The 12,956-nt window shown below is 37.7% G+C and overlaps 1 protein-coding gene across 1 annotated transcript; it reads right to left on the bottom strand.

The window, feature by feature from the left end:
• Window positions 1-11,134: 11,134 nt before the first annotated feature.
• On the bottom strand, window positions 11,135-12,851 carry LOC127512023 (uncharacterized). The gene has a single exon (XM_051892520.1). It carries the CDS (start codon window positions 12,761-12,763, stop codon window positions 11,465-11,467), a length of 1,299 nt encoding a protein of 432 aa, XP_051748480.1. The 5' UTR covers window positions 12,764-12,851; the 3' UTR covers window positions 11,135-11,464.
• Window positions 12,852-12,956: the final 105 nt, after the last annotated feature.

Consider the following 12,956-nt stretch of genomic DNA (forward strand, 5'->3'; position numbering starts at 1 on the left):
TTTTCAAATGGATGGGAAACGATTCAGTGGGATTTGCTGGCAATTATACGGTGCAGGGCTAATCAATTCAGACTATTCTGGCCGTGGAGTGGACTGATCCGATAGAACAAAAGGTCGGTCAGCAGGAGAGGTACCTGAGAAATGGGTCCGCTCGGTGTAAGTAGCATGGGGCAACACCTCCCCCTCCTGAACAGCACCAGAGCATATGGACTGGCTATGAACTTATTAGCCAGCGGATTAAGGGGTAAAAGCAAGGGCTCAGGGGGGACACCACAAGTCCCTTTCACTTCGGCACTCAGGGGTCTTACTACTAATAAGAAGATGATGATACCATTAAAAAGACCTAAAAAAATATTCCTGGTGAAAGCACACATACTTCAAGAGGTGTGGTACTTTATCATGTGCCATCCGTGCTCAACACACAATCCACAAAAACCTTATCTCACTAATAAGAGGGATCAGATTGCCCAGTATATTCATGAGCAGATTCCTCACACAAGGAGCTTCTACTTGGGACTTTGATGTGATGAGGCGGGTGACAGGTGATCCTTGGCCCTTTCATGCCTGTCAGCAAGGCTCCATGCCCTCAACAACCTCTCATCACCTACAGACAGTCAGCAACCTGCTTCAATGGGCTTGAGGGACCTGAAGAGGCTCAATCTGGTGCCTACACAAGATGAGGCTCTACCTGGTTACTCTTGGTTCCAGCACAGGGTCAGTATTGTCATCATCTCAGCATGAAGGGGATAAACTATCAGTCCTTTGATAATTCTTACCAGAAACTAAGGACTTTGTAGTGTACATGGAACTGGAACCACCTGGTGCTGAAGATCAAGCCATGGAGAATGGACAAAGACCAAAAAGACACCAACATAGAGGACATCTGGAGGTGGACAAAGCTACTGTATGACACTCCACTTTATTGTCCATCTTTTTTTCATTCTTTTTTATGTTCTGTGTGACTGTCCACAGTGTGTTTTGTCTTCACTCTAATGTCACTTTCTCTCCACCCATCTTTAAATGAATATAGCAAACAAGAGTGGCCTTATAGTTGGGGATCCATACATTGTGTTGATGTTTGCTTTTCACTTCACCTGTACCCCCACCTTTTTTTTACCATGGAGGTCAACTTCCCTAAAGAGGAGCTGAGAGGTTGCTCTTTAATGAGGAGGGACCTCAATAGGGCTCTGAATGCCTCAGACATTCTCATCTCCTTGTCACATGATGCTAGGGTTATCAACTTCAGAGGCCCGCATCTTCACTGGCGTCTCTCGAAACTTCAAGGGGAATCATAGAGTATACCTCTCTCTCGTAAACATAAAGACAATGCAGTTTCTCCACTTCCCTTCCCACATAAATGCAGGATGAAAAAAGATGATGGTCTTGCTGTCTCAAATTGAAATAAAAGACCCCTGTATGTTCAGTGATGTCATTTCAGTGCAATTGCTCATGAGTTCCTGTACATTTTTACCTTTGCAGTCTTTCTATAGAATTACTTCAAAGGACTTACTTTGATAAAAGAACCATTGGCAGTACAGAGCACTTTGGTATGGTACTACCATAGCATAATTGAAAGACTCTATTGACTGGTAACTGTTAATAGCAAAGCCCACTACAGCATGTTATTATAATAAAGACAGATAAAACGCATAACAGGCTCTGGTTCAGCCCAAGCTTTTGTGACTAAACCTTTGACATGCAGTCAATGCATCTATAATGCTTAATGACTGAAAAAGATGCTCAGATGGCACAGAGCCACATCCATTCTAGTCTAGCTATATTAACTTAACTAAATCAAGTTAGATCCTATCCTCTGTCTACAAGTCTTTCAGCTCAACCCATCAGTAATGACACGAGCATACTCTATTTAGCCTATCAAAACCACTGCAGCCGTCTCGAGTGCTAATGTACAGTGACCCGTGTCCGGTAAGGTCACGGATGTTTGGGTATGTGAACGTGTTCTGATGCGGAGGGTTTGGGGGCTACTGTAAGAAAAACGTTGTTGACTCCCCAACACGCTCACACCGTGACGGACAAACGGAGAACCTCTGCCTTCCCCCACTTCTTCTTCCTGGTGCTGTCAGCCTGGGTCAGTCAGCTGTCAATGTGGCTATGTTTGTGTGAAGTGCCGTGGCATCACGCCTGCCTGTCAGTGTGTGATATCATGCCTGGAGGTGACCACAGGGTTGTGGGTGTGCCAACCTCACCCCTCACCCCTCTGGTAGCAACTGACATTGCCCATCCATTCTTCTCCATGGGTTTGTCAATCAGATCATCAGTATAAAAAAAGGTCAATTACACAGAGCTGCTGTCTATAACTAAATTATTATGCTGTAAAATCTCAGAGAAGTGCACATGATAGAGTGAATAATATTACATTGTATAGTTTTCTTTACTACAGGTTATTAAAAGGATGGTTAACACAAATATTGACAATTCTATCATGCACTCACCCTCATGTTGTTCCAAAACCCTTTTTTTTTTTTTTTTTGTAAAGCACAAGAGGAACTGTTAAAGATGAATGATAATGCTGCTCTTTGCTATACTATGAAAGAGGAGGGGACCAGGGGCTGTCTGCACCATATTTGAATATGAATTAAATATTTAAATACGCAAATGAAATTTGAGAGCTACAGAAAGAATTTCAATGAATAATGACTCAAATTTTGGTCTCCAACACACAAAGCTATTGTATGTATGACCTTACGAGACTTATTGTGAATCTTGTTAACACTGGAAGTCACTGGAACAGTATGAGGGTGAGTAAATTAATTTTTACTTTTAGGTTCACTATTCCTTTAAAATAAATTTGCTTGCTAGTCTTCGAAAATGTATTTTGCCAGAATTAAGATAAAGGAGAAAAATGACACCTAAAATGACGAAATAAAATGTTAAAGATCTGGATTTTTGCTATTGTATGCTATATTATTTATGTGTTGTCATAATATAAGTAATATTATGATAAATAATGTATACATTATATTACTATATTCACAATATATCGTTATGTGCATTGGTTATTAATGCATGGTTATTAATAAACTAATTTATCATTGAATAGAGCTTGAGTTTACCAATTTTAATTCTATTGAATGTTTTCACTGCTTCAGATTAACGGTCCCCCAATTAAGCAATTAGCATTAAATTGTAAATGTTGAATTAATGTTAAGAAAACCCAGTGAAAATAAATGTAGTACAATAAACATACAAGGACTTTATTTTTTCAAATCCAATACAATTTTTAATACTGTATTAAGTAATTTATTAGACTAAGAGATGGATAGTTTGCACTCATTTACTAAAACCCTTAAGATGCCCAGGTGTTTTTTTTTTTTTTTAATGGGGTACACAATTTTAAATCTGCCACCAAACATACAGTATAATAAAAAATACTATAAATATACTGATATAAAGAGGTGAAAACAGTGCTGATCAAAGCTTTATTGTGTATGTGTATAATTGTCATGGATGCAGGATGTCACTCCTGAAGAACAGAGACATAGAATCTACATATTACGATACGACATACCCTCTTTTACACTCAGTCAATTATGGGTTCCCATGTCACTCACCAACACCAAACACTGCATAATATGAGTGGATAAGTCCAAAAAAAAAAAAAAAATTCTTATTTGAAGTTTTACTCATTTGAATGACAAAAAGGAGGCCTGGTAACACACTGATAATAGAATCAATTTGCACACATTTATAGGCACCAGAAATTAAAAGTGACAGAAAATGAAAGTCTCCAAAACAAGTGAAGCTGCTATTCTCGACAAATCACAAATTCAAAAAGTCTGATGACAAACAATGTGAACATTTCTGTAATTTTACTATGTGCTTTTTGTGCTGTTTAATGAAACAAATAAGAAATAAGAAAGCATAAGCTAAATGGAATTCTGCACACATACAGAGAAAGACAGAAACTAATAAAAAAGAGTCCAGTTTTATCTTTGAAATCTCAGAATTAATCAGCACGTAAACTATTACATTAAAGCATATAAAAGACATCTTTTTCTTCGTGCCTCTCTCTCTCTCTCTCTCTCTGTCACGTGCTCACTATACACATGAAACAAAAGCTAATTGAAGCGTACTGTTAAAAGGGTTTGAAATTTTAAGAGGGGCTCATACAGCTTTTGTTGATTTAGGTTTTGCACCATCTATCAATGGGTTCATAGGAAGAGGTTTAATCAGGTAGGAAACCCGGACAGAAAGAGGTGGGACGGGGTATTGTGTTGGTGTGAAAGCAGAACCAAAAAGGGGCGTCTTTTCACGTTTCTTTACTTTCACCTGCTGGGATCCATTTGGTCTCTTTCAAGAAGAAAAAGGGGCGAATGCAATGAATAAAGAAAGACAGACGAGTAGCCCATAAAGGCCAATAGCTTAATCAACAGCCACTTGTAATCACCATAGTACTAAACTCCACTGTTAGCTTACAAGCTGAGCTCCATCCTCGCTCATGTAGTTAGAAGCACATAATCAAGCCAGAGAAGGCAAAATAAACTCTCAGGTTACTTAGTGTTGCTTTCTTAAGTATGTAGTGTTCAGGATGTTGCAAAACATGCTAGGAAGAGAATTTTAGAAATGCCATAAAATCACATCTGGGCAATTTTTAAGGTGCAGTTACCAAGTCAAACAATAAGGTCATTGCGCCATCTTGAGGTGGAAGTGGGCACCATCAGCAGTCTTTTTATCATTAAAATTAAAAATATTTAAAAGGTATTATGAAATAAAAAGGTTATATTTTTCTTGTTTTATCCTACTTATTTAGTTTTGTACTCCCATAGCCGATTATTTTTTAAATAACTATGACTACATTAACATACAACTTGAGTGAAAAAATAGAATAAGGGATGTGAAACAAATTCAGATTTCCAAGGCAAAGAACAGCACTGCTTTATGAGATTAAGCATATTGTACCATTAGTTATTCAGTATAGTCTATTAGAAATTATTTTTGACTTTATTACCACAAGGGGGCCATTTGCAATTTGAATATAGTATAGACTAATTAAAGTCAAACACACACACACGTTGGGTTTTCATGTTTTATGGGAAAATTCCATAGACATAATAATTTTTATATTGTACAAACTGAATATTCTATGCACTAACCCCACCCCTAAACACAACCTTCACAGAAAGTGTTCTGCAATTTTTTTTTTTTCCAATTAAATAAATAAATAAATAAAACATCACTTAATATGATTTATAAGCTGTTTTCCTCATGGTGACCAAAAATATCCACACAAAGACAAGGATTTCGGTTATTGCCATCTTTGTGGGGACATTTTGTCCCTATAATGTAGGGTATACCTGAATCACACACACACACACACACACACACACACACACACACACACACACACACACACACACACACAAATGATTATCAAACTAGTATTATGAAAACTACATTTAAATTATAAAACCAGCTTGATTCATGATTTAAAATATGTAAATCATATGGAATTGTTTTTGTTGTTTTGTAATTAAAATCAAATACTTTTTTTAAAAAAAAATTACATGCTGAAATGTTTTGTTTTGACATGAGTACATCTATAATGCTAAATCACGCTGTTGAATTGGAGTTTGTAAAATGCCATCATTGTTTTCCAAACCAGAACATTCCAACAACTTAAAAATCATGTAGTCATGTCAATTAATTTATACGAGATTTATTTCTTTTACAAACCAAATTTTCCCCCCAATACCTTAACATTAATAGAATTTACCATACAATATTGCTTTTGTCCCATTTTTTTCAAAAAAACTATTTTCAGCATATTTTCATCTCTCAGTGTCAGTAAACCCTTCTTACTCTAGAATGAAAACACTGTCATTTCATACAGTCTGTTTTGGAGACACTTTCAACACTCTCAAGACTGTCAGGAAAATAAGATTTTCACATGTCAAAGCCACGTAAATAACACATTTAATACTCAGTATACCCAAACATAAGAAAGCCATTTCAAAACATTCCACAGGACAACACACAGACACACTCTCACAAGAAACACACACATACTGCAGGGTCAGAAACCCAGAACATTGTGAAGACAGGTCATACATTACTCAGCCAGGTTTGTACATGCATCTATACCTTGAGAGCGCACTGGCTATTTGGAGAGCTACGGACATGGCACTTTGATAAAAGGGTCATTCTGCAGGCTTTGCGGGGGCTGTGTACTGTGAAGGATTGGATTTTCACATGAATGCTCGCACTCTCAGGATGCCCGTCCTCTTCCTCGTCCACACAGAGATAGCCTTTGAATGGCAGATCTCAATTTCTGATTGCTGTCTGATTATCTATTCACCTCCAGCTATATTGACAGGGCACACTGCTGTTGAGAAGTGTGTCAGAATGAAAGTGGCCAGAATTTAGATTCGGGGGTACGAGGAGTGTCCACTTAGCCTATATTTCCTCAGTCAATGCAGTAGTGAGGAAAAATAATTGAACTCTTAAAATACTCATTAATGCTCCATAATAAATAACACTTAATAGATATAGTTCATCCACAAATTAAAACGCTGTCATCATTTACTCATGTCGTTTCAAGCCTGTATGACTTTCTTTCTTCTGTGGAACACAAAAAATGTTTTCCACAGAAGAAAGAAAGTCATACAGGTTTAGAATGACATGAAGGTGAGTAAATGATGACAGAATTTTCATTTTTGGGTGAGCATACTACTAGTACTACTGTACTAAACTATTTAATTACATTCTCCCTCAAACTAAAGTTTTGTGTACCTAAAAAACAATAACAATGAATTCATCAATGGACAAATTGTGTTTTTGCGACTATTTAAACTAGTTTAACCAGTTTTGAAACTAAAGTCGGTGGTATTGTACAGTTTGAGATGCCCTGAATACAACTGGCAAATAGGATGCAATATTAAGCTGAGGAATCTAGACAGAGCCCAATTAGAGGGAGATGGTTAGGATGGGACCTGCGGTGTGTGTGGAGCTGATGGGGGAAGGGTGCCCGATGCCAACCTGAGACATTTTGATCTCCACACTTGGATTCACAGGCATACATTACTCCGCTGGCAGACAAGGCAGACTAATATGCTTCCACACACACGCATAAACACACACAATTGGTCATTGCAGGCAACATGATCTGGGTGGCAACACAGCGAACACTATGACGCCATTCTGCCTAGTGCAATCGCCTTTTTCGCGATGAGGACCACAAGCCAATAGCATCCTGCTATCCTCCGAAATGTGCTATGAGAGTATGTGTCGCGTTTCCCTCAAATACATTTTTCAGTCATTTTTCAAAATAGTTTGGTTTGTCAATGTAACACTTCCAATGGTATGTCTGACATAAATCGCCAACGGTTTTTCAGCCTGAAATTGTAAGTAAGCTATGAATACATTACATCTCTTGATCATGGCACAGTGCCAGCCAGTCTGCAAGCAGAATAGAGATTTGATGAGGTCATGTGATTTAGTAGCTGTTTGCTTCATGGAGAGAGCTGCACTTGTCCATATTGTAGCAGCTAATATCACAACAGCCCTCCGCTGGTGTCCATGGCAACGGGCGACAGAAAATGAAAGGAGGAAATTAAATCATGCTGTCATGGGGGTGCATGCATTAATTTTGCATAAAGAGTGGATGATATGTGAAAGCCTGGGCTTGCCTTTGTTCAGTGCTAGTGTCTGGTACACATCCAAATATATGACCAAGCCGAAACCAAAAACTTGGGTTTAAAAGCAGTTAAAAAAAAAAAAAAAAAAAAAAACTATAAATACTAAATATTATTCATTGTCAACATAAATTTGACTGTTGGGAAAATTATTCTTTCACTTTGGAGGAGGAATTTGATTTTGCTGTTCTTGCATATTAATGGTTACTTGATTAGATTTTTTCCCTTTTTGGCGAAGGCGAAAAAAGATCAATAAAATATTGCACTTTACTACGATTTTGACTGAAAAAATAAATAACTTGATTTTCGTGTCAATATTTTTAGCCTAATTAATGGACAATATTTGAATATTCTTTACTATTTTTTTGTCTTAAATTAAAATTAAAATAAATAAATAAAATAATTGGTTTTAAATGTATCACAACATTAGGGCTTTTCACGATTCGATTTGATTTCTATTCACATGCTTGCGATTCGATTCGATATCGATTATTTTGGATGTAGTATATCAGTTACAGTACATGGCAAATTTTCTAGAGGAAAAAAATTTCTCAACTATGGCTACACATGGGAGTCAGTTGGTACTACTTTACTATAATATTGAAGGTTAAAATTAACTTATTTATATACAAACACTTAAATTACACTCAAATATGTTTTTTTATAATAAATAAAGTTTAGAATTACATAATCATATTCCTACTCCAATTCGTTTTTTGTTGTTGTTGTTGTTGTTTTTATTTAAATCGTGGCTGTCATAACTGATTTATTCAAACATTATTCAAGCATTAAATATTGAAGAACATTATAATGAATATGTAACGGTGCATAGCTATATTTATCAGAATGCTGCTTTCTAGAGTACACTTTTCTAGCTGACTAATGGGTTTATGGTCACTGAATATGTTTTTCTGAGGTAAATGTGACGTTACGTGACATTGTTTACAAGCTGATCTTTCCGAGGTTGAAACACTGTTTGAGCTATTACACGAGACATGATACGGATTTCGGTAAGTTGTACTGTATATTTTAACATACCTTCAGATGTTTAGTCATGTTTATTTCGTGCTGTAACTGGTGTTAAAGCGGAGGAGAGGATCAGTTCACATGCGCTCCGTGCTTTCGCTTCTCTTTAACTGAGGCGCTAAAGCGATCTGTCACGTCACATTAAACAGCGCCAAAACGGTATTTATTTTTTGAATCTCATAATAAGATGGATGCCATTTGAAATCTGAGACTTTGCTTCATATCAAAAGTAACAAAGCACAAAGATCATTGTGATTTATTGGATGGGAGGCGCGCTACATGTTCTGTTCATTCAACTGAAAACAGACTAGACTTAAATCCTTAAGATTTAAGAATCGATATCGGTTCCTAAAAACGAGAATCGATTAAAATCGAGAATTGTTTACCCAGCCCTAATTATAATGTACAGTAAAGAAAGGGCATTATATATTGACAAAAATAATAGTGTATCACCTTAGCCATCATCTTCTAAATATAAAAATACTGATACTTATAAATGATAAAATATGTCATGTCAGTCAACCAATATGATTCTGATATATTATGCATCCCTATTACATATCAATAAATGTTTAGACTATAAAGTCTCTTACTTTAAGAAGCAACAAATAAACGAAAAAAAGGATTGTCTATAAAAACAGGAGTTGCATTATTCACGTCTAAAATGGAAAAGTAATATGTACAACATTTTACAAAGGAGGTCCTAGATATTGCACTAGGTTGGGTGAGAAGTGCTATTGGGTACAAATTTACATAACCAAACAAATTTACATATCTTCCAACTTACTGCACTGAATTTGGTGAGTTCTGGTTCTCTATAGAATCTGTACTGGCGCTGTTATGTTGATAAGTTAAGAAAGGCCACAGCAATGGATCGTCTAACTCTAAACGGATGTTCTTGTAACATGCATGAGCCATAATGTAGTATAGCCTCTAGAAGACAATCATTCAGATGGGTAACGTTGGCTGGCATTATGCAGGTAAACACCATGGAAGTGTTTTCAAGGGTTCTTTGCTGCATGCTCACAACTATAAAACATTGCAATCTACTAAAGAAATAAGGAGTAGGGTCAATGCCACGATATTGCTTCTTCAAGATGATCTGAGACTTGTGAAAAAGCACCAACATACACTTTCAATATGTGCATAACACATGCTTCAGCCTGAATACAACATAACGAGTTTATTAAAGCACTATTGATTTGCTCAGAGCTCAACAGCGAGCCTCCACACAATAATCTTGCATATTTGGGTGGTTCAGGGGACACAGTGACAGCTGTTCATCATGTCGACAGTATACAAGACATTTCTATCTCTGCATACTATCAATTTGCCATGGCTGGACATTGATTTATTCATAACCATCAGTATGTATCATTTGTTGAAATTACGGAGAGGAAATATTGACAGATAAATAAAGATAAACTGAGGACAGTGTGAGACACATCTGATTCCAGTACAGACTGAAACAACAACACCCAAAGACATCAGCTGATAACTAAAGTCATCTGCCAGAATATATTCACAATTTAAGGATAAAAGCTCTGACACCTTACTCATCTCCACCTGCATTAAACACCAATACAGACAAAATGTCAAACTGTGAAATTCCTTGGCAACCTAAAGCCCGCATTTCTAGGCTGAAGGCAGTGCTGCTGATACCAGAAATCAGATGCTGCATGACAAACAGATCATGCAAATGACCTCTGATGGATTCAGAAGTAGGAATCTTATACGGCAGCAGAATGCTGTGACCATACCTGTGGTTTTCATTCCACCAGACCACCTGATAATGATAAAATAAAATAAAAATACTGACCAAGGGTCTGAGAGGCTGCCATCAAAGACATATTTATATGTTTAGTATCATCTTTGGTGTAGACAAAAATGCACTCATGATCCATCACTTCACCTATACGGCAGAGCTTGGATCTCATCAATAATGCAACGAAACATCATGTTTATGCAATTCACACAATGACAGAGCACTAGTACATGATAGTGATTGCAGTCACATACTGACAACATCCCTACAAACATACAACAGCCTATACCCACTCACAAGCATGGGGAAAAAAAAAAGAAAAAAAAACAGTTATTTAGTTTAAAACATATATATCATGCCTCAACTACAGCAAGAGACTAGAGTGTAAAAAGGCAATAAATACTCACCTTTTGATTCAGTTTTGTGCAGGCTCTTATCGCTTCATGGTAGCACAGCACACAGGAAAAATAACTGTAGTGCCATGGTGATATGCAAATTAATGGATCACGCTGAATACAAGGACATTTATTATTCATAAATTACTCATGTTTATGCAAATTAGGTTACACAGCCCTACTCAAATAGGAGGTTGGTAATTTATTCTGTCTTGCTTTATAAGCTTCAGTTGCTTTTTAAAAAAAGCTAATATTTTGTTTGACTGACTGTTATTCATATAAAAAACGAGAAGGAGTCAGCAACATGGTATTTTTATTAATGCTTTTATGTAAAAAATAAAGAATATCATTAAAACAAGGTTCAAAAATTCAAGTCAAAGGACAAATTAAGTACCTTAATAATGTAATACACATTCATGCTACAAAATAAAAGGTGGATTAAAATTAACACTTGATGGAATCACTTATTCCCCCAATATTGGTGAATGTGTTATAACAAACACTTGGCGCCCCCATGTGGTCATCTGAGAGAGCGCGTTTGTGTCCCGTTATTACGCTACATACTGGACTACTAGTCTCTAAAAATCAACTGTAGACTTCAATACAGATGCATTTAAACATGGATTTTATGATCCTAGGGTCAAAGATCTTCTTACAACATTATCAACCTCTTTTTCAAACTGATGAAGAAGTTTAAAGTCGCAGAATCCTCTGTACAGTAAACCGGTTGCTAGTGTTTTCATAGCCTCCTTCATTTGCCACAGTGAGGGTACAGTGACAGTGTGTAAATCGCCATTGAGCTCAGCTGTGACCACTGTTGGATCGAGTTTTGGAACGTCCAGATCCGTTAGTGCTTCGCTCTTATAGTTAGATTGGTTCGTAGATGTGGCTTCATCAGATTGTTGCATTACACGCTCGTTTTCGGACGCACTGTCGTCCTCGGTTTGGTCACTTGGTGTATTTTCTGAAGGCTGGTCGACCAGCAACATCCCGCGTACGACTCTTTCCCGGATTTTAAAGCGGCTGAACCAGTCTCCGCTTGACCGGAAGTCAGGGAAACCCATCATCCTAGCCAACCGAGTCGCTTCTGAACGAATCATTAATTCATTTACTGTAATGCCGTTCTCATGAGAACGATCGATCCATCTCCAAAGCGCGCCTTCAATTTGCTGCATCTTTGTAGATGTAAAATCCATCCTTGGTACCGCCGCCTTATTTTCAGATGTAAGCTTTTCTGGTCGATCATGGAACATCGCTCGTATTACTCCCTCTCGGGTTTTAAAGCGCGTGAACCAGTCTGTGTTCGCCCTGAAGTTAGGGTATCCCACCGTCCTGGCCAACCGAGCCGCTTTTGAACGAATCGTTGATTCATTTACGTTAATACCGTTCTCTCGGGAATAATCGATCCACCGCCACAGTGCAGCTTCGATTCGATGCGTCTTTCTAGTTGTGAGGTCTTTCTTATGCTCTTTAAACCGCTCCGCCGCTGTATTGCAAGATTTGGGCTCTCCTAGCGCGTCTTTTCGGTCAAACATCTGTCGTATTACTCCCTCCCGGGTTTTAAAGCGTGTCAACCACTCTGTGCTCGCCCTGAAATTGTAGAGACCCATTTCTTTAGCCACTTGAGTCGCTTTTTTACGAATCATTAAATCATTGACTGTAATACCGTTCCCAAGACAAGTATCGATCCACTTCCACAGTGCAGCTTCTACTCGAGGCGTCTTGCGAGATGGAAAGACAGTCCTAGGAAGTTTAGACTTGGCAGTTTTAATATTCCTTTTCCGGAGCCAGAAAGAAAGCAGAGGTCCTGAGATGTTTAGCAGACGTGCAGCAGCGCTATGGGACATTGGAGGAAGTTGATCGTATTTCTCCAGTAGACGCTTTTTTTCCTGAAATGACCTACGGACATATTTCCTCGTGGCCATTGTTTAGATGCTTTTGAAAAGCGATGGAGATTTGGACTCTGGAGGCGATTCTTTTAAGTCGGATATTTTCAGTGAATCAGTTGAACCGGTTCGGTCAGAATGATTCTCAACACATTCCCAGTGTGTTTTATTTGTAAACTGCTGTTTGTCACTGCTCGGGTCGATTCAGTGCGATTCGTGTACCAAACATCAG

Source organism: Ctenopharyngodon idella, chromosome 5 (assembly GCF_019924925.1).
Source record: "Ctenopharyngodon idella isolate HZGC_01 chromosome 5, HZGC01, whole genome shotgun sequence".
NCBI classification, from domain to species: domain Eukaryota; kingdom Metazoa; phylum Chordata; class Actinopteri; order Cypriniformes; family Xenocyprididae; genus Ctenopharyngodon; species Ctenopharyngodon idella.